We start from the raw sequence: 27,911 nt of genomic DNA, 5'->3' as shown, positions 1-27,911 counted from the left end.
GTACCCTTACCCTGCACCCACAGCCTCCTGCTCCCCCCCAAGCCCTGCCAGAGGGGTCCCCATCTTCCAGGGCTATAGGCCCAGGGACCCAGGTCTGCAGCCCCTTGCCCCCTGCAGCAGTGCCCAAGCCCTGGCTACCGCCTGAGGGAGGCAGAGGCTGCTGCAACCCAAGCAGGAAGCAGAGTGTGGGGCCTGGCTCCCCCTCCCCTGCAGGCAGCGTGGCTGGAGTGAAGCCCATGGTTGGGCAGGTATGGGCTGCCCACAGTGGGCTTGGGCTTCCTACCCTGCTGCCCTCCCCCGGGACCTCAATGGCCCTGCAGGGAAGACCTGGCATTGCAGGGCAGAGTGGGAAAGCTCATTGTTGCTGCTGGGAGCTCTACGCCACCCTGGTGAGGTGCCCCCTGCCCACCTGACAGTAACAAAAGGCACAACTCTGCACTGCCCCCCACTGCCCACTGCTGCCAGATGAGCGGGGGATGCCTCACCATGGTGGCCCAGGGCTTGCAGCAGCAGCAAGTAGCTTCCCTGCCCAGCCCTGCTCTTTCCTGCCATGCCGGGTCCCACCCACTGGGCTGCTGAGGCCCCACAAGGGGGAAGCAAGGCAGGGATCCCGAGCCTGTAGTGGACAGCTCACCCCATGCACAAGTCTGGGGGTCACATTCTTCCCCTGCCCCCTGGAGTGCACAAAGCAGTGGGAACCAGCCCCATCCTGCTCCCTGCATGGCCCTGCGGCCACGCATTCCAGCCCTGGGCCCCAAGCACCAGCCCAGCTGGGCAGCATTCCCAGCCCTGCCCAACTCCCTCCCTATGGGGGCCTCAATTCCACCACCCATCCCAGCAGACTTACCTGCGGGAGCTGCTCTCCAGGGTGCCTGGCGGCCATGTATATGTACATGCACATGGTGCCCCCTACCTGCCTGCCCTCCTCCTGCTCCCCCAGCTCCTTGCAGGCTGGAACTCTGCTGGCCTGCAGAAAGCGTTTTGCAAAATTTGGAAAATCTGCATGTTTCTCCATTAAAATGAGAAATCCATGTTTTTCTTACTTAAAAGGGAAAATCTGCATTTTTTTCTGTTTTTCCATGGGAAATGGAAAACCCGGATACCTGGTCATAATATTTCTCGCTCCTTAAAAATGAATCACATTTCTTGTCTCAGTAGCCCCGTGGGGTGGTATTCCCAGAAGGTGCTTTCTCTGGGTGATGGCCTGATGCACAGCTTCTCCCAAATTGGTTGCTCCATATCATTTTCACAGGATTCCTCTTGAAGTGGAATAAAACTTTATGCTGTTTTTTCTCCAACCAAAATCTCTTCTCCTGGAATATGCTTGCAGTGTGCCATGTACTAATTGTTTAGGGATATTGCTGAGGTTTGCCTAAAGTCTCTGGAGTGAGTAGCTATGAATGTACTCGGCAGATATAACTGTTGCAGCACGGAACTTTAATCCAAATATTTTCAGTTATTGGGCACAAGGGAATCCGTAGCCTGCCATAGGGTCCCTGTGCGGTGCTGAGCTAGATGCGAAGGCTCAGAGGCATTGAGGCTTTCAGCATTTTGTAAATAATAGAACCTTCTGAAAAGTCTTGTTCAGAGCCACCCCATTGTGTCCTTCACCCTTCCTCTGTATTTGCTTTAGAGACTGGTGGAAGCAGCAGAAGAAGCAGACCTAAACCATGAATACAACCCCTCACTGGTGGTAAGTTCATCTCCTTCACTGGCAAAGCCCTAATTTATCTGACGAGGAGACTTGGAAGACTAGCTAAAAGCCAAGCTGACTGCTAGTCCTAGGGCCACGTGGGTATATAAGGCTCCTACTTCTAAGTGTAAGGGGAGTTTTCCTGTGTTCAAAGTATGCAGGGGCACAGTAATAACTCGGGTCCTGTCTCATTAGGAATCTGATTAAATAGGTGACTTCCATTATATGTTCAAGGTCTGGTGGTATCTCCTGACTCTCCTGTGATGGGTATAAACTTGTGCCAATGGCAGTGGCACGTGTTGCAGAAAGAAGGATGCTCATGCTTCCCATTCCTGACTCCCTGACATCCCCAGATCTGGCTAACTCATAGAACACCCTGAGAGATATCCATGTCAACATTTGTGTCTCACCATCATGAGAGAAAGGAATGCTTTGAGATCAGCAGGAGAGGAAATGCAGCTTGAAGAGGGGGAAATAACAGGGAGAGGTAGAAATGCTGTTTCTTTTTCTGGTCTGGTATCTCTCTCCCCGCTTCTTGTCATTCATCTGTAAAAAGTTGGTGACTCAACTGTAGTCACAGAATGGCATGCTTGAAAGTGGCTACCAGGTCATCTGTTTGGGGAACCCCCATATTGCTAATGCCCATGTTATCCATTAGAGATGGGGTTGAAGGATTAGATCAAAGGAGAACCAGTGTAAGTCAACACAGTTCAGTGGAGTTGGCTTTAAATTTTCCTATCTTGCTAGATGGGAGCAGATCCCACTGTCTCAGAGCCTAGGCTGATGACAAGAATGATGGAAAGATATTGAGCTCATTGGTGGACTAATCAGCCCCTCATTTACTGTATGCTAATTATGTCTACAGGGGCAATTAGTGCTGAGTAACTAGTGAGTTATAAGTGCACACCCTCATCTACTTGTTAGCATTTCCCTGTATATGCCCTGAAAGTTCCCAGTTAGTTTTCAAGAACCAAAACCTGGGCTTCTGCAAGTTGGTGCAGAGGTCAAATCCAAGAACGCTTTATGTATTTACACTGTACCAGAAAGCCCATCACTGAGTCCCCAGGCGTTCTCATAGATTCCCAGTGTGCCCCTTTACTCTGCAAAGACCCAGTTATCAGAACTTTCAATCAAATATGTGATTTGTGTACTCAAGCAATTTAGATAACTGGATTTTATCTATATGTATCTACATATTCAATACAGCTATGGACATATACTTTCTGAATTCAGTTCTGATGAAAGCAGCTGGATTGAAAATGTTGAAGTCCTTTATTCTCAATACAAGTACAGCAGGCACAGTTGAAATACAGGCTGCCCACTTGGGTCAGTCTACACTAAAAATAAAAATGCTTTATGAAGGCAAATTAGCCAACAGAATACTTCCTCAATCACCAAGGCAGAAACACTGAAATTAAAATCAGAAACAGTGCCCAATGCAGCAAGTCACTGCCCGACCTGGTAGTTCAATCCTAGTATCCATTCACTCATAAGTGACTGCTCACCCCATGCACCTTCCACCTCAGAGTTCCAGGTGATGCCAGCTGTGATTTTTTTTTAATCACCTGGATACTTACCCCCACATCTTCCATGGGTCATCTGAGGCTTTTCAGATGGCAACTTTTGTGACTCTAACCTGACTTGAAACCCAACTTTCTCCAGTTCCCCAGAGATAACTTTTCAAAGACCTTTTTTCTCCCTGCAGTGCTGATAATTAATTTGTAGTCATTCTCTTTTCCATTGTTTCATTTCTCCTCATCAACAGTTTGATTATTACAACTCTCTCCTGATTAATGACAAGGACGAGAATGATAATTACGTGGAGCTTGGAGATGAATTCATTCTGGAGCCAAATGAACACTTCAGTAATCTGAAGGTGAACACAACATACAGCGACATACAACTCCCAACCAATGTCTACAACAAAGGTAATGATTTGCTGACCTTTAATGTCCCACCCCTGCTTGGTTTTCATTCAGATTACTGTGGAACAACAGTATGGTTAAGAGGGTGGGGAAAGAGGGTAATTAAGGGTTTATCCATACAAGAAAGCTACTGTAAAATCTATGGGCAGATCTAGGATTTTAAAGAGGGGGTACAGATGGTGTGGTGCATCATCATATAACACAATGCATATTTTTCTCTGGTTAAAAAGAAGCTTTATTCATATGCTGAGGGCCTAAGACTATAGTATTCAGTTTATGATCCAAGCAAAAAAAATATATATATAAATGATTCTGGAGGGCTTGACTGCCATCTCCAGGGTGGGGCAGGTACCTGGGCTAGGAACAGAAGTTAAATATAAACCAGTATAAGTGATTGGAAACTGGTTCAAATCTGTAACACAACAGACATTCAGTGCACATAAACCACTTGCAAAATGGCCAAAACTGACTTAAGATAAATGTGAATGGATGTAGTATCAGACTTAGTTTAAATTAGTTTATTGAATTTCTGTCCCAAATACCCTCTATATTAAAGTTACGTCTCAGTCCCCCAGCATCCCAGGATGCTTTGCACCTCCCCACACATCCCCTGCCTCCCCCGCCCCCCCCTTACAGGGTGGGTGGCCTAGGTTTGGCCCAAGCTGCCTGCTCCAGTTAAACAGGGAGGCGTGTTCTCACACCCCCAGCTTCTGGCCTGAGAAGCCATGTGGCTGCATTTCCACAATCAAAAGAGAATGTCTGTCCACTTGCTTATTAGTTCAATCTACACAGTTCATACTAACCTGCGAAGATTGAATCAATTCAGCCTCAGGATTTTTAACTGTCTGTACTTATCTGTGGTGCTGGGGTTGTGGGGTACAGTTATACCTCAAGCTCTGTTGGACCCCAACATCCTCCTTACACCCCATTGAGAGCTACCCTGCCCCTCACTGCCCCTATAAAACCACTGCACCCTGCCCACTCATTCCACTCACACCCTAGCCTTCGTGACCTGTCACCACACCTCTCACACCCCAATGAAACCTCCCCTGTTCCTCTGAGCACCCAAGCCTCCTGTTCCCAACACCCTCCCAGCCCATGGTCCCCAACCCCACTCATTCCCAAACCCCATATGCCCCTCACCACCCACCCCCGTAGTGCTCCAGCCCCTCCTCAACTCACACCCCTCTACTTCACAGACTCCCCTCCCCTATAAGCCCCTTGGTCCTATGACCTCCCCATCCAGCCCCTCACAGCCCCCAGGAGTCCTTGCCCTTCAGACCTCTTCCCAAATCGATCTCCCTGCCTCTTACATTCCTAACCACTAGGCAGCTGGGGGAAGGGCTGTAACTGCCCCCACTGGCCCCTTCCCATGGCATGCCTATACGTGGCCTACACTGCCCTCCACTCTCAACATACAGAAACAAACAGTTGTTTTTGGGGGAAGACTTGCTCCAACTACTTGTAGTACCCCTACTGGGGGAGACTAGCCCTTCTAGGTCCACCTATGCCTGGCTTTATGCCACCCTGGTTGTGCCACTGGCTCAGCCTCCCACTTACCTTTGTGCCTCATTTTTGCAACACCCTGCTGCCTCTGACCACTGTACTGCACCACTGCCACTGCACAGCTGGGCCTGTCTTCAGTCCTGCTCCTCCCTGCCTCTGATTATTGTGCATTTGAGTCCCTTAGAAAAAAAGCCACCCAGTAGAGATTTCTAGGTAGCAGCAGCACACCTTTATTGGACACCCTGGAGGTGAGCAGAGAAACTTTACCGGGATACTTGTAGAAGGAAGGCTAGCTTGATTAGTGGAAGATCAAGGGTTGTTAACACCTGTGGGGTTAAGATTAGCAGAAATCAAATAGATCACTGATACCTGAGTAGAAATGCAATTATCCCTGACAGGCAGTTTGTTTTAAGCTTTGAGTTGTGTAGGAATCAAAGTGGGGTGGGGGGGTGCAACTACACCACCCAACTGTATTCTCCCCCAGTGAAATCATCTAGATCATGAGTTTAAATAACAGCAGCTATTCTGCATTAATTGTCCTAGTGGGTGCTCTAATTATCCACACAGTGTGTTCATGCTTAATGGTAGTCAGTGCAGAAAATATATTGCAGAATAACTGTTCTGTTTCCCTGCATAAGCAAGGCTGTAAGGTTCTGGTCACTTGGTGCCAGTGTGCAGCTCTGGAAAGCACTGTGCCTCATGCAGCAACATCACAGCATTTATGTTTGGTCCCTGCCCTTTCTTTTCTGCTAGTCACACAAGGCCTAAGTCAGGAGCTGTAGCGTAACTAAGGGAGGATAACTGGAGAACCAAACCTAGGCAGCAACTTAGAGGGGGTGAAAAAACAGTAGCTGCCACCACTACTCACTTGGTCAGTGCACCTCCCCCACTGTCCAGGGTGCAAAACTGCCATTATGCCTCTGATCAGGAGCTGGTCTATCTGCTTTGGTGCTGGTAGCCAAGTTTCTGGACTGTGAAGCTGCATAGTATTACATGCTGAGGCAGTTGACCACAGTTGTACTGAGGTAGCTAGGCTCTTTTGTTGATACTTTAAACTGTCTTGAGCTGCTGTTTTTTTGCCTGCCTAACTATCAGTTCTTCCCCTTGTATACATTTTGACAAGAAACACTCCACTGCTTCCATTGTATGCTGGCTCATTTACTAGTTCATCACAACTAGGAAAACAGAGAGAAGCAGGTGCTGGTGATTACATCCTCTGCTGCTACATCAATTAAGGTCTTGCACAAACAGAGATTTTTTTTTTCTTTAAAACTTTAAAAGAAATTCATGCTGGTCTGACAGCCCTAGATGCCATTATCTGGTGCATCAAAGATCCATGTGTTGCTTGGTCTCCTATTTCCCTGGAGGTCTCCTATCCAGCAACTGACCAGACACAGCCCTGGTTTAGTTTTTAAAACTACATGAGGTCAAATCCTCAGATCATACCATCTGTCATCACACAGAGAAAGGGTCCAAATTTGCAAACACCTCTGATTTTGTGATGTTTTTGACCTAAAATGATTCTCTTCTCTTCTAAAGCAATCTCTATCATTATTTGACAATTTTGCAGTTAGGTTTGGAAATTCTGTGCGTTACATATTTGGCAATATATTGAAATTTTAGGAGGGTTTTATTAAACTTCAGTCAAAACTTCTCTTTCTAAAGGGAATAAACAGGAATTAAGGCTCTGTACTCCACCCCATAATTCTCTGGGGAACCCAGATACTCCCACCGTAACCATTTTGTTTTGTTTTCCCATATCCTGTTATCTGATCCTCCATGGTACTCAGTAGACACTGTTTGCAAACTGTCTTATGCTGGTCTCACTTGGCAGATTTTCACAGGCACACGTGAGATTAAGAGTCAGAGGTCAGGCTTTGTGTGAGAAATAGGAAGGGAGGGATGGAAAGAAAGAAACCAGGAAGAAATATAAAAAGAGAGAAAGGGTTAAGGCATGTAAATCTAAAGGCTTCTCTACTCACTGAAATAAGATCATGACAGAACAGGGCTTGAGTCACAGATCAATTGTAATTATTTGCTGTAGACAAGGACTGTCATATTTATGATCATTGCGGCAAATGGCTGTACTACCATGACCAGCCATGACAATGTTGTAACAGGGCAGCCCCTACTTACACTGTCTGCTCAGTATATTTAACACAATGTTAAATGACTCCTCAGGATCCTGCTCTGAAAGGATCTCATTACCCCAGAGATCCTTCTAGGCACAGATGCTCTACAAGAAGAATGGAGGAGGACGCATGAGCTAGGAGAGTTGCCTTCCTTTGGTTGCTGGTGGTGACTGACAACAACTCTAGGATTTGGTTTGAGGATAAAACAAATTCTCCTGCCCTGTCTATTTAAAGGCAGGTTCAATAAGAGAGCTGTCATTTTGAAGAGTGTGACAGTGATGAGAGAACGCGCATTGTAACTGTTCTGAAACATGAAAAATCACATCCAGACTTCACATTGCTTGCATTGCCTTTATTTCTTTCTCTGTGTTCCCACTACTCTACTCTGTACCTTGCCTTCCCCCTCACCCGCCCCCTTTTGCCCTCCTGCCTCTCCATCATCCCTTTTTTCCTGCTTTCCCCACAGATCCAGACATTTTAAATGGAGTTTATATGTCAGAAGCCTTGAATCCTGTTTTTGTGGACAATTTCCAAAGGGATCCAACACTGACCTGGCAATACTTTGGCAGCTCTGCAGGATTTTTCAGGCTTTACCCAGGTAAAGGAGTTCAGACCTTTTTAGCCTTTTCTCTGAAAAATTGGGCCTAAACGTGAGTTTTGCAGAGAAGAGAACACACTATGACAGAAGCCACTGTGAGGTGCTTAGTTAGAGGGGAGATCACTAGCTTGCACTGTAGTGTAGTAACAAGCCTGCCTGTCACACACACACAACTGTGGTTTGAGGCCAGTGGGGATTGAACAGGAATACCTCTACTATTGGGCTAAAAGAGGAACACTATTGGCAGGAGCAGACTTACTCTCTAGGGGCATATTTACACATGCTCCAGGGTGCAGGGGTTGGGGGGACTCTTTAATTACAGCTGCTCTGAGAGAGAGCAGCTCTAATTAAAGCACCTGCAACATCACTTGGATTCAACATCTATATATATGTGAGTTGGTCACTAGAGGGAGGCATAGCATAGACAGTGTGTTTTGCCTGTGACACCAGAAATATTCTGCTGGCCTATGGGCTCAGCAGGGAGACACCCTATAGAGGTGCAGCCTGTTCCCGCACAGCCATGATTGAGCCCTTTGTACTGAATCCAGGTTACTTTCCTGTTTCTCTTGTTGCTTTTTAAGTTTTAGCTGTTCTTTGCGAGAGAAGGATACTGGCAAAAAGCATGTCCAAATAGTGTCAGGGTGAAATACATTCCTAGAAGCAACAGGCAGAGTTCAGATTCTGAATGAAAATTTATCAACACTTTAAAGTGAATATACTAAGGATAGGTATACTTGTATTTTTTAAATATGGCTGCTGCTGTCACTACTGGGGCTCTGCTTACAGGCTGTAGGACTGTGAGCTAAGGTAGTTAGGCCTAGCAGAGCTCGGGTGCCCTCAGGGAGGCACCAAACAGCTCTTTTTCCTGTGTTATAAAGCTTGTTGTTTCCTTCTTTTTGCTGTTGTTTCAGGGATAAAGTGGATACCGGATGAAAATGGCGTCATCTCCTTTGACTGCAGGAATAGAGGCTGGTGAGAGCTTTGGAGGGATTTCTCTCTCTTTCTCCCTCTGTCTCCTTTTCTTTGAGGTTTTAGGTAAGAGAAAGAGAGGGTAAAAACTGGGAGCATGGGACTTCACCATTACAACTCCTATGAAGTACCATGTGTAAATATATATTGTAGCCAATGACTTTTCATAGGCTCACAGGAACATAGGATCATAGGAAAGTAGGTCTGGAAGGGACTTCTTGAGGTTACCTAGTCCAGCTGCCTGCTCAAGGCAAATCAGATGCTCTACTGCCTGAGGTACCCAGGCCCTACAGTTTTGATGTATCTTAATTAGTGCTCTTCTCCTTCCTAATATGGGTTATACAGATATCCATTATAGGCATACAGACCTGGCTGCCTAGCAACTCCAACAGGGAGTCTAATCAGCAGTCTGTGTCACTCCCTGCTCCTGGGAGAGAGAGAAGAGGGGTGGATTACAGCCTGGGCTGTTGTATGGGAGTAGAGTGCTCTCCACCCCATTTAGTTGCCTTTCTCTTTATCTTGGTATCTAACATGTCCTACCTGGAATTGCCACCAGTGTCTCCCTTCTTCCTTTGTTCCTCTTTGTGATGACATAGCCAACATGGTGGGACTGCTCAGATGCCATCAGTGCCACTGATTAAAACTCTCAGCTTGTTAGCAGAAAGTTCCCTCTGATCCATCTGTCAGCTATGACTGACATATCACTTCTTTAGCAGCCCCAGCCTTTGGCTGTCCAGCAATCCTGAACGAGGTCCCATGAGGTACTCCTGTTGGGACTGCAGGATAACCACAGTCACGTGTATAGGTGATGCATCCTGTAAATGGTAAGGCATCTTTCAGGCATCTGCACTATGGATGTATTTTATCTGGCATCTAGTATCATGTCACAGACCTGGCATGGCCAATGAAATGCTTAGAATTCTTTCCTCTCAGATATTTATACTATACCAGCTTGTTCTGTCTCCTCTTCCTATGAAGGTATATCCAGGCAGCCACCTCACCCAAGGACATTGTCATTGTGGTGGACATCAGTGGGAGCATGAAGGGTTTGAGGATGACCATCGCCAAGCACACCATCATCACTATTTTGGACACTTTGGGAGAAAATGACTTTGTCAATATCATTGCAGTAAGTTAGTCCTGTTCCAAGTATGAAACTTCCCTCTTGGCCCTCCAGCCCCATTAACACACCTACAGGGCTTATAGTAATATTACTACAGTACTTAGCACCAATGTTAGATGGTAAGTGGAAATAAATAGAAATCAGTTTAGATAGGTCAGCTGCAAGTGCTTTGGAAAGTGACTAATAGGTAAAAGGTCTTTTCAAGCCTAGTGGCCCATACTACAGCAGGCATTGGGAGAGTCCCTGTTCCCCCGAGCACTCCTGGGAGTTACAAGAAACAATGGACACAAGCTAGTGGAGGGTAGTTTCAGGCTAGACATTAGGAGGCACTATTTCACTGTCAGGGCAGCTAGGACCTGGAACCAACTTCCAAAAGAAGTGGTGCCGGCTCCTACCCTGGGGGTCTTTAAAAAAAGGCATGACGATCATCTGGCCAGGGTCATTTGACCCCAGCACTCTTGCCTGCCATGGCAGGAGGTCGGACTAGATGATCTCCTCAGGTCCCTTCCAACCCTACCAACTATGAAACTATGAAACTACTACCATTGTTAAAGAATGCCTGCTTCTGTGGCCAACAGTAAACAAGGGAGAGATGTGGCTAGTAGCACATCTAACTGCCTTGGACTACTGCCAGAACGGCCAAGTACTCATTTACAGCTCGGTTGTCTAAGAGAGAGCCTTTTGCATGAGTCTAGACCACAGCTTAAGTTCATGCCTTTGGCGCAGTCACAAGAATCCTTAACCATTCTGTCACTTCGCCCCTTAGGTAATGATCAGGATGGTAGATATTAATTCCTCTTCTTCATCCTGTTATTGACCTGCAGAGCAACGTTACTCCTTTGCTTAGTTTTCTTACTTCTCCTAGTTAAGCAATGTTTGAGTAAGGTTACAAGAACTCTGTCTGCTACATGGAATTATCCCACCTTGATCAGTGCTGCTTTCATATTTCACAGACTAAACCCAGTGGCATTGAGTCACTATCTGGGTGAGATCACTTGATGCTTCAGAAAGTGATGTGGGTGGGTGCCCTGTGGCTTTCCCCTTTTAGTAATGTGCTGGCATGGTTCTAGGAAGCGTTCTACTTTTGGTAGTACCATCTTTCTTATAGGATGTAAAAACCAGATCCTGACTAATTGGGGTTAAAAGAGAGCCATTTTCTTAAATGACGTAGTTTTAATTCTTTATGCTGGGGTCATTGTCATGCACCACTTTCTGCACTGCCTTCTTATAGAATACAGAACAGTTCAAAGTCATTCTCATAATTTTCAAAGGCCCTGCATGGAATTTGACCTGGCATCATAAATGCCACTACATCCCCATGACATCCCAGGTCAGTTACATCCCTGTGGGGCAACAAGACTATTGACTGATACAAAAGGAGCTTCCGACCAAAGGAAGCAGAACTTCCTCAGGAACCTGACCAAGACTTTGCAAGTCAAGACCAGGTTTAAAAGGAATGGCTGCTAGCTATCTTTTTCATAGATACATTTTCAAACCACCCAACTTTACCAATGCTTTCCTACCCATAGTACCCTGATACCCATACACTTACTGGAACAAACCTACTTAAATCCTTCCTGATGGTAGGAAAGAAAGTAAAAACACCTTGTCATCTAAGTTGTTCCAGTACTTCTGTGATGACAGCCATGTAAGCACCTAGGTGAATGGAGGAGTCAGCAGTGTTGATCAAGAAATGGAGAGAGATCATTATGTTGTTGGAAAAGTGTTTTGTGCTTTTTTTTTTAAAGACTAATGTAATTTGTGTTCCCTTTAAGCAACTATATTTTAACCTGAGATCTGTATGCTGTTGGAAATTAAACTAGTTGCACAAGCTAGCAGAGTGTGGAGAATCCTACTGGAGCACTGTTAATAAAAATAATATTAACCTCCACTTCTGGATATGCTTGGACTTAATTCTGCAAGACATTAACCTTTATTTAGTGTACTGTTTTTCAAATACAGACATTTTGAAAAGCCTATTTTCCCTAGCTCATGAGACGGGCACAACAAAATTATAAATGAATCTCACTTTCAGAAATTTTCTTTTATGGTCGTAACACCAATCTTTTAATTTTCTTTTGCAGTATAATGATTACGTCCATTATGTTGAACCCTGTTTTAAGGGTATCCTGGTCCAAGCAGACAGAGATAACAGAGAGGTAAGCTTTTATTGTAGTTGGCTTCATAGAGGTGGTGGTGCTCTGGTGGGGAACTCTTAAGGACTGGGAATAGCCAATGCCCAAAAGTATGCAGTTTTAAAATTTAAGTTACAAAGAGCCAGATTCACTTGTACCCACTGGTTTCTTTGTGCTTTTCTGGTTATGTAAAGTATCTGAAAACTCAATTTAGCCAGCCAGTTAAAGCAGGTTTAATAACTGACTTGTGCCATGGAAGCAGGCCGAATTGGCACTTGCTAGACTGTACCAGTAAAGCTGGACCTTAGTGCCAGAACAAATACCAGGGCATAACTCTTGGGTACACCAAATTCCATTTCTAAAAACTAAGACTTTCTGTTCAAGTACATGGCCCTTAGAAAAAAGGGAATTCAGCCATTTCCCTAGAAGTTAATATTGTAATAAATGCCTGGTGACCAGTGAGTTCTCTAGCCTGGTTTCACCCTTTGACAGGGTACTTTTCCAGCATGCTTTTGTGATAGCTGCTGTTCTAATCTGGAAATGACAAGCAGCTGCAGCCCTGAGGTGGTCACTGTGCGTCTGACTGCTGTTAGCTGCACCTTCCTCTGGGCATACATGTATTTTTAGCTTCTATTACATCTTCCCTGTTTCTGTCTCTCTCTTACTTGCTCTCTCTCTCTCCTTAATTCCCCTGGAGGGGGTGCATCCTCACATTGTCTGCAGTGAGCATTGTCAGAAGTTTTCTCCTTAAATTGCTTCCCAAACTCATCTTTGTTTCACTCTCATCAAAGGGCAGATCTCCTAAAGGAGATGGCTGCTGCTTCTGACAGTATCACATACAGCCCATATATGAACAAGATTGACCTGCAGCACAACTGTCACTGGAGCAGCCTACTGACTTCTACATTAGCATCTGCTATAATGGAAAACTGCCCAGCCATCACTAGCCATCTTGTGCCCTCTAATACTGAGAATTTTGCATCCCTGCCATCCGCCTCTTATAGCTTTAATATGTTTCTCTCGTTACTAGCACTTTAAGCAGTTGGTGGATGAGCTGCAGGCAAAAGGAGTGGGGACCGTGAACAATGCCCTGACCGAATCTTTCAAGATCCTGAGGGAGGTAGGAGCATTGGTGTTGAAGGTGCTGCAAGGCACACTCATTGTCTCCCATCACCATTTCCTTTCCAAGCCCTGTTAACACTGCAGGTGGGATGGCTTTGAAGGGGCCTGGCCCTCATACAGGGACACAAATGTTTTATGATTGCTGCAGCTGCTGATGAGCACGCTGGCTACAATTGTATGCCAGACTTGTGTGACCAGACTCTGGAATAGACTCCCAGCAGGGGTGGTGCAAGCACCTACCATGGAGGTCTTCAAAAGTAAACTGGACACTCACTTTGCTGGAGTTATTTGACTCCAGCAGTCTTTCCTGCCCAGAACAGGGTGGCTGAACCTGATGATCTCACAAGGTCCCTTCCAGCCCTAAACTTCTGTGAATCTGTGAATTCTAACATGGACTTTGGTTGAGAGGTACTTGAGCAATATTATGTTGGAAATCTGTTCGTTTAAAGCCCTTAAACCAGTTCTTATCCCTGGGGAGGGACAGCAATGAAGGCATCTGTATGACTCTGGAAAGTGGTCTGGGGCTAGATGATAGGGACTAGAACTATTTGTTGCAAACACTTGCAGTGCCTGCAGAGAAAGGTGACCCCATAGATCAGTGGGTTGAGTCATCCATGATGCATCTACTCAGTGCAGTTTGCTCCATTTAATCAACCCCTTTTCCTTCACATTTCCGCATTGCACCAATCCACCTGTGGCTGGAAAGTAAATGATTGATTGTGACTGCTGTCCAAGTGAGAGGAGGGAGGAGTGGGAAGAGAGAGAGGGTGCTGTAGAACAAAAAGCCCTGGAATAACATAAATAAACCTAGATTTGTTCAGCCAAATTCAATTATGCTGGTAAAAACCTTATGTCCACTTTAATGGGAACAAAGTAAGGCCAATATTGCATGTTTTTTAGGAGTAGGTCCATATTTTCAGTGGTGTATCTAGGGCAAGGTTACTGGGACAGCCTCCCCGGGTGCTGATTTGGGGGGAGGAGGAGAAAGAAAACAGCTGCTGCTGCAATCACACAATCTTGCCAGCAGCGCAGCAGCACCAGAAGTTGCTGCTTGCCCCTGTATGTGGTAGCTGCCCCTGGGTCCTGGCCACATCATTGTGCCTTTGCATATTTTCTTTCTTTCACTGCTCATGTTATCTGGGATGTACAGGGGCTGGTTCTGCTCTTGCATACACTGGTGTTAGTCAGGAGTAACCCTGTCAAAGACAATGGATTCACATCCATGTACTGAGACCAGTTGTGTCCCTGAACTCACAACAGTATCAAATAGTCCATTGAAGCTCGTGATGAAACTGCTTGTGGTACCAAGGGAGACACTGTGAAGCAGTTGCTATTGGTGATTTGTGATTTTTAACAATGGCTGTGGTGAACGTAATAATAATAATATTGGTAGAACTAATAGTGACATTAAAAATGTTCTTGACTGACTGTGATAACATTATATTCATTCTGACAAGGAAGGGTGTGAGTGAGCGGTGGTGTTAAAGGTGATGATTCAGACACTGAGGGCTGTTTTTATTCTTCAGTTTAGTAATAATTTTTTGAGGATCAGTACAGTTCATATGGAAAATGCCAGATGTACAACAAGATAAGGTGAGAATCAGCCAAGTAATTCAGAACATGTTCTATGCTCAAAGCATTCATTCAGGATTGATTACCTTTCATGAGCAATTGGGACCTCAGTAGCCTGACACAAAAGGATGACTCAGCTTTGGTCTTTAAGATTGCTGAAGGAAATACAATGAAAAAACCCTCCCAAATCTTGGTGAAACCCACTGTCCTAAATATGGTTTCAGTCCTGGAATGGTATGAAGTGGCCTGGTGGTGGTGGTGATCATAAGGACAGTAGGGCGTGTGTTAAATTGTTTAATGGTACTGTACTGATGTTTACTTTTCCATGTCAGAGGTGATGAGATATTTAGCTACATTCTTTGCTCTCACCAGTATTGCAGAAGTATGACTGCATTGGTTTTGAGGATGTTGTCCCTTATTCAGCCTAGTGCAAGTGTATCAGAATCAAACCTGGTGCTGCCATTGTGGATAATGGCAGTAGCTGAGAGGACACAGTGGGAGTAATAGGGCTAATTATGGATGTAAGAATGGTCTGAAAATGAAAGTTTGGAGTTATGATTGTGGTAATAATATGCTAGTACCTCTATTAATAATGATATGATGGCAATTCCAAGAGGATGATAATATAAAGAACAAGGGAATTGGTAGTAGTATAATTCTAAAATTATTATCTTGGAATACTGTGTTCCTTTGACTATAAGATGCTGCTGAATTTAACCTATGCCCAAATTTTGTGATACTTAATTTAAGAAAAAAAATATTTTTTATTATTCTTGTTTAGATGTCTTAACATCTAATACAGGTAGATCTATGGTGCATATACAAGCTTTCTTTTCTATCTTTCTCTTTCTCTTCCATTTTTAAAAATCTAATTTAAGATACAAGCCACTCTAGAAAAAATGTTTTGTTCTAAACAGTGCATTGTATATTGAAGGAATGTGGTAGCTAGCTAGTGGTCCCTTAGCTAGAAGAAGTGTATAGCTTTATGTTTTCTGTGGTGAAATCGATTTTAATCTTCATAACTAAATTACTTTTGAAAATTTGGCCATTATTTTTTGCTGACTTAGAATAACTGATCTATGGAAAAAGTGTGGAAAGTGGGTATATTAATATATATTTGCCTTGGACTTGGTGAGAGGCTTAGTTTCTTACCGTGGATAAACTGCTTTGAAGTCCTACAAATTGCTATGCATGTTTTGCTTACCTGTGTGTGTATGAACATGTATGCCATCTCCCCTCAGTCTCCTGTTTTCTTCAAACTTGCTTTCCCCAGGTCTTGCGGTCTTTTCTTCAGGCCTTATTTTTCCAAGTCTTTCATTCTGTCCCTTGCTCTGTCCTGAACTGTCTCCAGTCTGACTAGCTTCTGCAAAACACAGAGCTCTAAATTGGATGCAGGGCTATAGCTGAGGCTCACCAACGGCCAAGCAGAGCAGAATAATCACCTTGCATGCTTTATATAAGCTTTCTTCTCCTAAACCAACTCAGTACATCAAGTTACATTTTTCCTGACAGTGTCACATTGTTAATTGATATGGAGTTGATCTGGTATTCCTTCTTAGCCACCACTCAGTCTCATGTTCTGCATATTGTGCCTATGATTAATCCTTCTTATGTAAATGTATTTATATTTCTGTAATGAGTTTCCTAAGATGAAGCAGTGTGCACTTTGTCTGACAGGGGTTCTCAATTTTCAGGAGGCACATAAAATAAAAGAGGGATTAATAAGGTGTTTCCTTGATTACAGAAGGTGTATTCTTTGTTTTTTCAGCAGTTATCAAGGCATGAGAGCCCTTTTATAACTGCCCAAAAAAGGCTCAAGTCAGTCACTGCTCCTATGAGACCACATTCAAAACTCTCTCTTCTTAACACCTTGCCATTCAACTGTCAATCAGATTTTGTGTCACATTCAGAAGTGACATAAATGGTGGAGTATGGGATATACATGTCAGGTACAAATCAGTCAAAACTGATAAAACTGGCACCAAATTGGCATTCGATGAAGTATCAAATGTGTGCAACTTAAACAGAGTTGGTGTTCTGTCTTTATTGTATAATAGCTCTATTTCACCCACATTCCTCTCAGTTCTTTATATAAATAGCACATAAGGCTTTTTTGCAAACTGCAAATTATGTTCTTTGTAGTTCATTTATCTGATTGGTCACAATGTGATCTAACCAAAGATGCAAAAACAAAGATCCAGTAATCCTTAGCATATTTTCACTATTCTTTCCTCCCTCAGTTGTAGCTTTCAGCATCTTTATCTTTAACCTCCATCTGTACCTAAGGATCACTTCATGATGCTTTTGATGCATGGCGACAGTTTAAGCCACCATCCTGAGCTTTTTCTTAATAGGTTTCTGTGCTTTGGCACTTCATAAGAACTCACCTGTTTATGCAGATGCTGATGCTTCTCTGTCATAGCCAAAGGGTGCCAAATTCCAGCCACCTGGACACCCAGATTCCCTATTTTTAAGCAAGGCTTTTCAGGCCAGGGGGCAGGGAGAGAGGTGGTGTGCATGGGACTGTGTAGGGAAACAGAAACAACTTGTTTCATGTGTAACCCTCCCCCCCCCACACACACACACACTGGGTTGTATACTGTATTTTGGGTGTGTGCGTGTTTTGACATGGGCAAGATGCCCCCTGTTGTTCTGGCCAATGTGCTCAGCACATGGCAAGTGGGACCTGTATTTGGGGAAAATATGTAAAATCTTATAACCTCATTGGCCAGGGGAAGCAGAGGATTCTTTAGGCTGATTGGTTAGTAGAGATACTGCAGTGTGGCACTCCCTGACTGGACAAGTCCAGGGTGATGACATACAAAGGGATATAAGGGGAGCTAGGCTGGTTTGGGAGAGAAAAAGCTGGTTGGAGCTCCTGAAGAGTAGCATCTCCTCCAAGGGAGAAGGAGATGCAGATGGCAAAAAGGGAAGTTCAGGTAGAGGGGAGAGAGAGGGAGAATTGTCCCAGTGTCTGAGAACTCCTCACTCCTCCCATGTTTTTCCCTCTCTTTTGAGGTTTTAAGGGATTCATACTGAGGAAAGAGTATTGTTTCCTTGGGTTTGTTGTCAGCAGCAAAAAAAAAGGAGGTGAAAACAAGGTGAATCCCCAGCAGCAGTGAACCTTCAGCTCCTGATCCTGCACCGTGCCCAGCCACCTCTTAGGGCAAGTTACTAGCCCATTACGGCAGTGGTGGCAGCACAGGAGCAGAAGGTTGTGATAGAAGCAGTACTAATGAGGTTTATGGTAGTGATGTCACCACTGCTGTGATGTTCAGCCTGAGGAAGGTAATATTTTGAAGGATGATTATTGTGATGACAATTCTGGTGATGGTGCCATGAGAGTTGGAGCAGTAATGGAGATGCTGAGCATAGTAAAGATAATCTGTGCCGCTAGCACAGTGATGGTACCAGCGGTTTTGATGATAATAGGGGTGGTAACATAATTGTGCTGTCCAGGTGGCTAGCTAACAGCATTTTGCTATCAAATTGTAGGAGCTGAGCTCAAACCACTGCACCTGTTTATGCCATGGACTCTCCCTTGTGCCTTGCACTCTGTATAGCTGATAGTGCTCTCAGTTGGTTTTACTCTGTTAGGAAGCTTTTTCCCCCTCATCTCTCCCCTGAAACTTCCCTTTAATTTAAAACCACTAGTATTTGCAATGCAGCTTTAGTCACCTCTAAATTAGTCTCCCACGCGTGCCCTGTTTCATGCTGTTGCTTCTCATTTGTCTCTAATACCTATCATATCTTCCTCCCTGCATATTTTTAACCTGTGCAAGTTTCTTCAACCTCCCTCACAGGTCAGCCCTTCCATTATTCTAATTATATTTATAACTGCAACGATCCTTGTTCTAAGGAGAGGAGCTACATGCTGAAGTTGATCTAGAACCCAGAACAAGTAGTCACTTTTTTTTACTCTTACCTACAAGTAAAGCTTCTCCTCTGGAATTTGCACCAGTTGCTGATAAGTTCACAGATAAAATTCAAGGTTTTGTTGATGGTATATAAAGAACATAATTATCTAAATCTAATTCAGGGAGTGACCATTTCTGCTCAAGGTCAGTGAAGTTGTCTGAATTACCTCTGGTCTCCATTCCAAGATTTCACCTACAATGGACCTTCCAATTCTGGGACCCCCACTAGCAAGTCCCAAGGATGTTTGGCAACATGTCTCTAACTTTCTTCCAGTCTCAGTGTCACCTCTGCACTGCTTCTCTCTAGCTGTACCTTGTGTTTGGTTTCTAGGTTTCTCTCTTGTGGTCCTCAGCTCTTCTCTGTACCACCTGGACTGAGATCTCAGAGCAGAGTTAAAATCCCAGACTTATTTCCTTTTTGTTCCACCGCATACAGACTGGTCTGTGCCAAGTTTTTGCACCATCTTAAATCCATTGGTTTGAAATCAGTTTTGATAAAGCAATGCAACTTCTCTAGTACAGACATAGATGTACTGGTATAATTATCAGCATAATTATCTCCTGGATTTATGAGAATAAGCTACACCAGTATGCTTCCATTGACACAAGGGATTTATCTATACCTGCTTTTAAACAGTGATGGTTAACTTGGTACAAAACGGTGTGTGGACAAGACTTTAGTAATTGACAGTAGTGCCCATTCTCTAAACTTCTTTTGTCAGTAGTGGCTTGCCAGCAGTTCCTTATCTCTAGGGTTGTGATTTGGTTGGGATTAGAGAGCATATGCCTGCTATGCTCGACCTCTTTCCTAGTCTAGGCAAACTCTTAGTCTCTCAGGGCCAGTTTTTCAAGTTGTGTGTGGAGCTAGTACTTTGATGATACAAAGGGATTTTTCTGTGTTTATTGTTATGGAAGGTATTTATATAGCTGTACCCTAGCCAGCAAAGTAGTGTATTTCAGGTCAGTCCATTCAGGATTTCATTCTCGGCCTGCTTGCCTATTCCAGCCCCTCCCCAATCCCAAATAGGTAAATAGTAGGGCTGTGCAAAATTTCACTGGGTGTTTCGTTTTGACGCTGTTTCAACTCGTTTCTACTCAGAAGCAGCAAAATCAAAACAAAATGAAAGGCTTCGAAACAACCTTGAAATGAAATGAGGGCAGTTGAAATGTTTTGAAACTTTCGAAACGTTTCGAGTTTTAAAGCTGGGCTTGCTTGCAGCTAAAGAGAAACTAAGGAGAGGGTGGGGCGGAGAGGGAGGAAGGACTGCTCTGATATTGACTGTGATATTGGCTGGCCAGTGACTATGATCCTTCCCTGGGGTCCCTTCCAATTCCAGTGCTCAGGGGGAGGGACAGAAAAACAGCATAAAAAAATAGGGCTGTGTGAAACAGCACCGTTCCGCTTCAACTTCCGTTTTGACGGAACAGTGTTTTGTTTTGAGTTTCATTTAATTTTGTTTCGAAACCACTGTTCCATTTTGTTTCATCAAAACAGTTTTGCCCATAAGCTATCATGGGGAAGCACAAAACAGCCTATAACTTTGTCATTTCTTGCCTGATTCTGATGAAACTTGCAGGCATGGTAGCCCCTGCTGAGGCCATGAACCTTGCCAGTTTTCAAGGAGATAGGTGCATGGGTTTCTAGGAGACTGCACCTCAAGCTGCTGACGAGCAGGAGCTGGGGAGCAAAAGCAGTGTCCTGTGATCTGGCAGGCAGGTTGGGGGCCCGCACCCCTGGGAGGAGTCCGGCAGAGCCCCCATAGCCATCCTGGGGGTGTGAGCAGGCCCCTGATATGCCTGCAGAATCACAGGAGGTGCTCCTGCCACCTGGAACCCAGTGTTGGGAACGGAGACTGGCAGTGGGAGGCGCTTCCCACCACCGAGCTCAGTTCCCAGAGGCTCACAGCCCTGGGAACTGAGCCCATTGGGGGGGAAGTGTCTTCTGCCACTGGGCTCAGCTCCCAGCGGCTCACAGCCCCATGGAACTCAGCCCAGTGGTGGGAGGCAGAGTGCAGCCCTGGCTCTGCCCGCCTTTTGCCATCAGGCTGAGCTCCATGGGGCTGGCAGAGCCAATCGGAGCACAGCCCGTCAGCAGGAGGCGGGCAGAGCTAGTGCTGCACTCTGATCTGCTCTGCCAGCCCCACAGAGTGCAGCCCGGTGGCAGGAGGCGAGGAGAGCCAGGGCTGAGCTCCCCACCAGGCTGAGCCACATGGGACTGCAAAGCCACTTGGAGCACAGCCCTGGCTCTCCCCTGCCTCCCACCACCTGGCTGGCTGCTTTGAAATTCAAAACATTTCAAAACTTTTGAAACATTTCAACTGGCCTCCTTTCGTTTCCAGGCTGTTTCGAAGCCTTTCATTTCATTTTGATTTTGCTGTTCCGAGCTTGAAATGAGTCAAAACAGCATTGAAACAAAACAGCCAGTGAAGCTTCGCACAGCCTTAATCAAAAGCATTGTTTGAACTGAGCTTTCTCTGTGCCTTCACACTTACAAGTGACACAAGTTTGCTCTGCACAGTTTGAGGTGCAGTTTCCCAGAAACCCCTGCACCTATCTCCTTGAAACTTGGCAGGCTTCATGGCCTCGTCAGGGGCTACCATCCCTGTAGTTTTTACCCTACTGCACCTTAACACACACACACACACACAGTCACACATGTCACAAGTTTTGCTTGTCAGCAGCCTGCGGTGTAGTTTCCCAGAAACCCCTGCACCTATCTCCTTGAAAGCTGGCAGGGTTCATGGCCTCAGCAGGGGCTACCATTCTTGCAGTTGTCATCCCACTGTGCCTTAACACACACAAGTGACACAAGTTTTGCTTTCAAGATTTTGAGGTGCAGTTTCCTAGAAACCCTTGCATCTATCTCCTTAAAACTTGTCAGGATTCATGGCCTCAGATTGGGCTACCATCCCTGCATGTTTCATCCAAATCAGGCAAGAAATAACAAAGTTACAGGCTGTTTTGTGTTTCCCTATTATAGCCTATGGGTGAAACGTTTAAACAGCAAAACAGTTTTGATGTAACAAAACAGGACAGTGCTTCGAAACTAAATGAAACTCAAAATGAAACACTGTCCCATCGAAACAGCAAAACAGAAGTCAAAACGAAATGGTGCTGTTTTGCACAGCCCTTACTAAATAGGCACAATAGCAGTTTGCATTTCCTGTCCTGATGTTGAATGTCTAATGGGGAGGGGAAATACACCTTTTAGAAATCCCAGTTAACCAAATTAATCTTGCCAGCTAGATAAACCAATTTTGGCCTACTCCTAGGAAACACACATTCAATACTCATTCAACAAATAGGTCTCAGTGTAATCCTGTTCCCTATTACATATCACTTACTGGCAGGTAATAGATCTTCTGCCCTAGCTCAGTCTATGGCCTTTCTACTTGGTTCATTCTTGACCTACCATATTTTCTTGTCTATAACACACCCCAAAATATAACCTACACCTTCTTTTAAAAGTAGAATGAATAAAAACTTATTTTCCTTGTAGTAAGTAACTGAGTAGAAGCCACTAGGGTGCTGAGCTGGCTCATTGTTCTGCTTCCTGTGGATCACTTTTTATTTTTTTTATTTTCCGTTTCACCTACAATGGCAGAAATTGTTTTTAGTTTTTTTCTTACATATGACATGTACTCCAATTTCCAGCACCTGTTTTTTGGAGGAAAGGTGCATGTTGTGTCTGAGAAAATATTTGCCACTCTGACCTTAGCTCACTTGTTCTTCTTTTGTTTGTTCTTTATTTGAACAAGTGGTTAATTTAGCCTGAGATATTGAAGCTGGCTCTTTGCTCTTGCACTCACTCCTGTATAAGGGAAATGCAAATGGCTATCAGGTTGCAGTAAGGAAAGTTTTGGTTAGATATTAAGAACATCTCTCTCTTGAGGAGGGCAGTAAAGCACTGGAACAGGTTACCCAGAGAGGCTGTGGAATCTTCATCCTTGGAGGTTTTTAAGATCCAGCTAAACAAACTTTGGCTGGGATGATCTAGTTGGGCACGGTCCTGCTTTGAGCAGGGGTTAGACAAGATGATCTCCTGAAGCCCCTTCCAACCTAATTTTCTATGATTCAATGATTTTATGTTTCTGTGAAATAAAATAATAGCATTGTATATCCATTCTATGCTCCGTTTACATAAATGTACATTACTATGAAAGCTGTAAGACAGTAATTACTAATTAGACCTATTGTCTCTGTGCTTGTTATTGTTGTTGTTATTATTTTACTTTTAACATTTGTAAGGAACCTGGGCAAGCATATGAGAGTCACTAGGTGCATTTACATGAGACACTTTACTGAGCAGTAGAGCATATTACTGCATAATAAGTGACACCATCTCCCCATGCAGACTCTTACTGCGCAAGTAGCAAATGCAAGTAGCAAATTAATTGCTGAGTAATTACTGCACAGTAGGACCCAGTTGGCAGGGTAGCAGAGGACAGAAGATTGCTCCCTGCCCCCAGGAACTGCCAGCTGCCAGGACAGGCTCTTCCACCAGAGCCCAGGCTGGGACAATGTACCCCTGCCCCAGCAGCAGGGAGCTCTGGGAATGGGGCAAAGAGCTCTCTGCATGGGGAGAGTTCCCTGCCCAGCCTGGAGCTAGCTGGGACCTGCCCCAGACTGAGACAGTTCCCAGCCACCCTGGCCTGTGTGGGCAAGTCTGCACATGCAGTCTGGAGCTGTTTTGGGCAGTCCTCTGCCAGCTCTGGGCTGCACATGAAGACTTCCCCATGCAGCCCAGTCTGGCTGGGAACTGTCCCAGTCAGGGGCAGATCTCAGCCCAGCAGCTTTTTCCCAGCCCCCTGCCCCCAGTTGGGGAGCTGGGGCCAGGAGCTTCCTGCTGCCAGGGCAGGGGGACATTGTCTCACCTGGGCTTTACCACCAGAGCCTACCCCAGCAGGAGGGCAGCTCCACTGGGCAGGGAGCTATCTCCCAGCCCCTGCCAGGAGACAGGTGATTCCTGTTCCCGTGCTCCCTACCAGCACCTGATTTAACACCCAAGGGGAGCATATTGCTCCCTCTGGCTGCTGCAGGGGGCCAGTGGAAGGCCAGAGAGGGTGAGAGCAGACTACTTCCAGGAGCAGCAAATCTGCTCCCAAATGGGTGTACATGTAGATGCCTGCCCAGGGTGGGTTTACATCCAGCAGCATTTGCACATGTAGACACACCCACTATGTAAATAAAAATGTACCTAGCACCGTGATGTAGTCCTTACTTAGAATTTTACCTGAGTAAGAATTCAGTAAGAAGTTCAGAACCTGGGCTATAATAAATAAAGGGTATGGACCTACAATTAATTTCCTATGGGATAAAAGGGGGATGCTGCTCCATGGTACTTGCCAACATGCATGTTCTTAACCTTTGAGGGCTAACCTACCATGGCTTAGTTTCCATCTGCTCTGGGATGAGATCATCCACATGGGCCAATACCATCCTATCATCTAACCCAGGGGTGGGCAAAATGCGGCCCGGTGGCCGGATGCGGCCTGCCAGGCCATTCTATCTGGCCCGCAGGGCCCCTAAAAAAATTAGAAAATTAATATTAATCTGCCCTGGGCTGCCTGTCATGCAGCCCTCGATGGCTTGCCGAAACTCAGTAAACGGCCCTCTGCCCAAAATAATTGCTTGCCCCTGACTAACCCATGTGAATCCCCACCTCCTTCTTACCCCATACACAGCAATAAGAACTAGGGCAATGTTGAGAATACTAATATTTCTGTTCCTCTCTATCTGTAGTTCAGAGAGGCTGGTCAAGGATGCCTGTGTAACCAAGCCATCATGCTGATCACAGATGGGGCAGTCGAGGATTATGAACCTGTGTTTGAAAAGTACAACTGGCCTGATCGGAAGGTTTGTCTTAACAGTGATAAAAGAAGGCAGAGGAGGAAGGGTGTGAAAGACACAAAATAGAGTTAATAGAATAGCACCAGCCAGTGTGCAAGAGATGGCTGAGGATTTTCACACATCAAGTTACCATAAACACTTACAGTAAAAACAACACAAAGCAGATGCACAAAAAACATTGGGATGACTTTAAATGTATTGCAGTCTTAAAAGGAACACTCTCAGGTCAACCTTGACCCTAATGTAGGGCTTCTTAAAGTTTTTTCAAAAGCTGAGGATAATATAAACATTTTCGTCATTTAAAAAAAATAAAACTTGAAACATTCTTTTTTACAAAAAATGAGCATTATTTATTGTATGATATTTGCAAGTCACATGTCACAGCTTTGTGAGAGAGTATGAGATCCTGGAAGTAAAACAGGATCACTTATTCTAAACCAAATTGATATGGTTGGGTTTTTTCCCCTTGTCCAAATTTAGGGAAATACACAAAGGAAATAAACAGCATAATATGCTAAAAGAAAACTGGATTTTTTAAAGATTGTTATTTGTCATAGGGATGAAGATATTTTGCAAAACACATAAATACCTGGCTGTGTCCCTTTAAATGGTTCATGAAATTTAACATTTCTAGGGGTCAGAAAGCTATCTGTGTGCATGTATGGAAGAGCCTGGCTAGGCTGCTACTGTAAAATCCAACAGAATTCTTACTTCTGTCTTGTCAGTACAGAACTTACTTCTGTCTGTCTTGTCTTGTCAGATCTTCCTCACAGAGCTTCTTCAATAATACATCCAATTTGTACCTACTTAGTATTTAGGAGGTCTTGTCTCCAAAGTACAGCCCCCTGGGCCTGTATGTAGAGCTACTTGTTGACCAGTTTATTATTATTGATGATGAAGTTCTCCTGAATAAAATATAAGACTCAATGAAACAAAACTGTTTTAAAGCAAAGAGACAGGTACTCCATTGCATTGTACCTTTTACCAGTCATCTATCCTGGGCACATCTGCACAAGATGTCTACTGCACAGTTGATTAATTAGCTGCTCAGTAAATGTCTCACATCTACATGTGCGCCCCTATTAGTCTGGACTAAGCAAATTTACTCTGCAGCAGAATAGTACTTATATTTAATTGAATCTGCTCTGACTGGTATTTAATTGAGTCTGCTCTGATGCATGCTAGTTAGCAGAGCTTCGTCATGTCTATAGTTGCACGAGGGTGCTTCATTGCGGGGACTGCCTGCTGGCTAGCCCCACACTGAAACACCCTCATGCCCCAGCCTCAACAGCACATTGAGCCAGGAGGGAGCAGGCCCAAGCTGGCAGGCTGATCCCTAGGGCTCTGCTTTAGCTCCATGTGCTGCAATCCTGGGTGCATGTGTAGGCACACACCTGGTTTGAATAAACTCCGGAGCAATATGTTCTAGAACTTATTCAAGCACACTGTACATCATTGCAGAGATGTGCTACTGTCAGCATGTTGCAATCATTTTGCACTGACTTAGCACTCCTGCAAATAAGTGAGAGTTCCCCATAATCCTTACATTTGCATTCTTGTTGCACAGGTCCGGGTTTTCACTTACCTCATTGGAAGGGAAGTCACTTTTGCAGAAAACGTGAAATGGATAGCTTGCAACAACAAAGGTGCTGTACTATGAAAAATCACTATACACTTCCCCCACAGACTGCAGCTGTATGTTCTTGGACTGCAGACCCTTTAGAGCTCATGCAATGCAGTTTGAGCCTGTTTAGCATTTGGCTGAGGACATCCAAGGAAAATATAGGAATTGCAAGTAGTAGTATTGGTGTTACACTGCCTTAGCCCCTTGGTATTGAACCAACTTACAAGTTGCTTAGATGTGGGGTTTCTTTTTCTAGAGGGTTAGGTTTTTGGGGGGATTCTTCTTTTCTTTTCTTTTTTACCTAATGATCTTCAGCAAATACTTCTTGGTCTGTAGATCGTTTGTGAATTTTAGATATTAGGTAAATGAACTTTTATAGATTTCATCCTGAGTCAGAAGTTGATTTCGTTCTTAATTGGATGATTTATTTCACTTATCAACAAAGGTTGGTTGAATACAGAGGTTCAATTATAATATTTGTGATTGGAACTTGCCCTATTCCTGATTAGTTATGAAATTTGACAGTTGCTTTTGTTAACCAGGCAGGCACTTAAGCTCAAAATTCCCCCATTTTATGAGTATTCCCAGTTGCTAAATTTGAGCTCTAACTTGCACACAAAAGGGTTGCAAGTAGTTTTGACTTGATATTTTGCCTGTTGAATACAAATGAACATTCATGAATAATCCAGGAAAAGGCCTTGGGAGAGTGATGCACTTCTGTTCTTTCGTTAAGGCTACTACACTCAGATCTCCACCCTGGCAGACGTTCAAGAGAATGTGATGGAGTATCTGCATGTGCTTAGTCGTCCAATGGTCATCAACCACGATCATGACATTATTTGGACTGAAGCCTATATGGACAGCGTGGTAAGAACATTGAGGAAAAAGCTTTTAGTCATTTGATGGGAGGGCCTGTGCAAAGGAAAGGTTGGAGAGCAGGCATGTTTTACCTGGAACACATGGAGAAGCCGTCTAGAACAGCGTTTCTCAGCCTGTGTGTCTCAACCCAAATGTGGGTCACAAGAAGATTTTAAAAAGTCTTGGGGACATCTGAGGGAAATGCTGCAAGGCTTCATTGAGCTGGCAAACAGTGTGGGGGGGCATGGCAAGAACTGCAGCAGAGCAATGTAAAGCAACACGAGACGGGGAGAGGGAGGGAGAGAAGGAGGTAGGGGACCAGATAGAACAGGAGCATAAGGAGGGGAGGGAGGGAGAGAGAGAGAGAGACTGTATGGGTCAGGGACTGAAAGGGTGTGGGTCATGGCAAGCTGATAGTAAAGCTAATGGGTCCCAGTGTGAAAAAGGTTGAGAACCACTGCTCTAGACCTGCAAGTCTATAAAGACGTTATTATGCTCCAGCACCATTTAGACAGTGTTTCTTTCCCCTTGATCCTGAAACTGAATCTTCTGTGCAGCTTTGAGTTCCCTTGAGCTTATGCAGTGATCCAGGAGCCTAAAGTTAATTACACAAGTGTGGTATGATTTAAGTAGTATTTCCATGCAGAGAGGATACTTCATAAAAAATTATTCACAAGAAAGAGATTAATTGTAGCTCAGGATATGGGTCATTGAGACTCTCTTCCTCCAGCCTTGTGGTCAGCAGCCTGCTCTCCATCACAAACCAGGAGACATCTTGTTCTAGGTGTTTGTCTTATTCCTTTGTTCTCTGGGTTGGCAAAATGTAGGGTGATTACAGTCACAATAGGCACAACCTTTGGGATAAAGGAATACCTTGTAGTCACTTG

The 27,911-nt window shown here is 44.6% G+C and overlaps 1 protein-coding gene across 2 annotated transcripts in view; it reads left to right on the top strand.

The window, feature by feature from the left end:
• Positions 1-27,911, top strand: part of CACNA2D4 (calcium voltage-gated channel auxiliary subunit alpha2delta 4) — a 179,740-nt gene that overhangs the window by 29,604 nt on the left and 122,225 nt on the right. For both annotated transcript variants that reach the window (XR_009461800.1, XM_059726514.1), the window contains exons 4-13: positions 1,634-1,693; positions 3,459-3,621; positions 7,723-7,854; positions 8,766-8,826; positions 9,802-9,952; positions 12,031-12,105; positions 13,112-13,201; positions 24,435-24,548; positions 26,110-26,188; positions 26,900-27,033. Coding sequence is in view for 1 of the 2 variants with exons in the window: in XM_059726514.1 (XP_059582497.1) it covers positions 1,634-1,693; positions 3,459-3,621; positions 7,723-7,854; positions 8,766-8,826; positions 9,802-9,952; positions 12,031-12,105; positions 13,112-13,201; positions 24,435-24,548; positions 26,110-26,188; positions 26,900-27,033 (1,059 nt within the window). In the remaining variant the exon portion in view is untranslated. The remainder of the gene's footprint in view (positions 1-1,633; positions 1,694-3,458; positions 3,622-7,722; positions 7,855-8,765; positions 8,827-9,801; positions 9,953-12,030; positions 12,106-13,111; positions 13,202-24,434; positions 24,549-26,109; positions 26,189-26,899; positions 27,034-27,911) is intronic.

Source organism: Alligator mississippiensis, chromosome 4 (genome assembly GCF_030867095.1).
Source record: "Alligator mississippiensis isolate rAllMis1 chromosome 4, rAllMis1, whole genome shotgun sequence".
In the NCBI taxonomy this organism is placed as follows: Eukaryota; Metazoa; Chordata; order Crocodylia; family Alligatoridae; genus Alligator; species Alligator mississippiensis.
The sequence above is the reverse complement of the archived record's forward strand: the minus strand, read 5'-3'. Positions and strand labels throughout refer to the sequence as shown.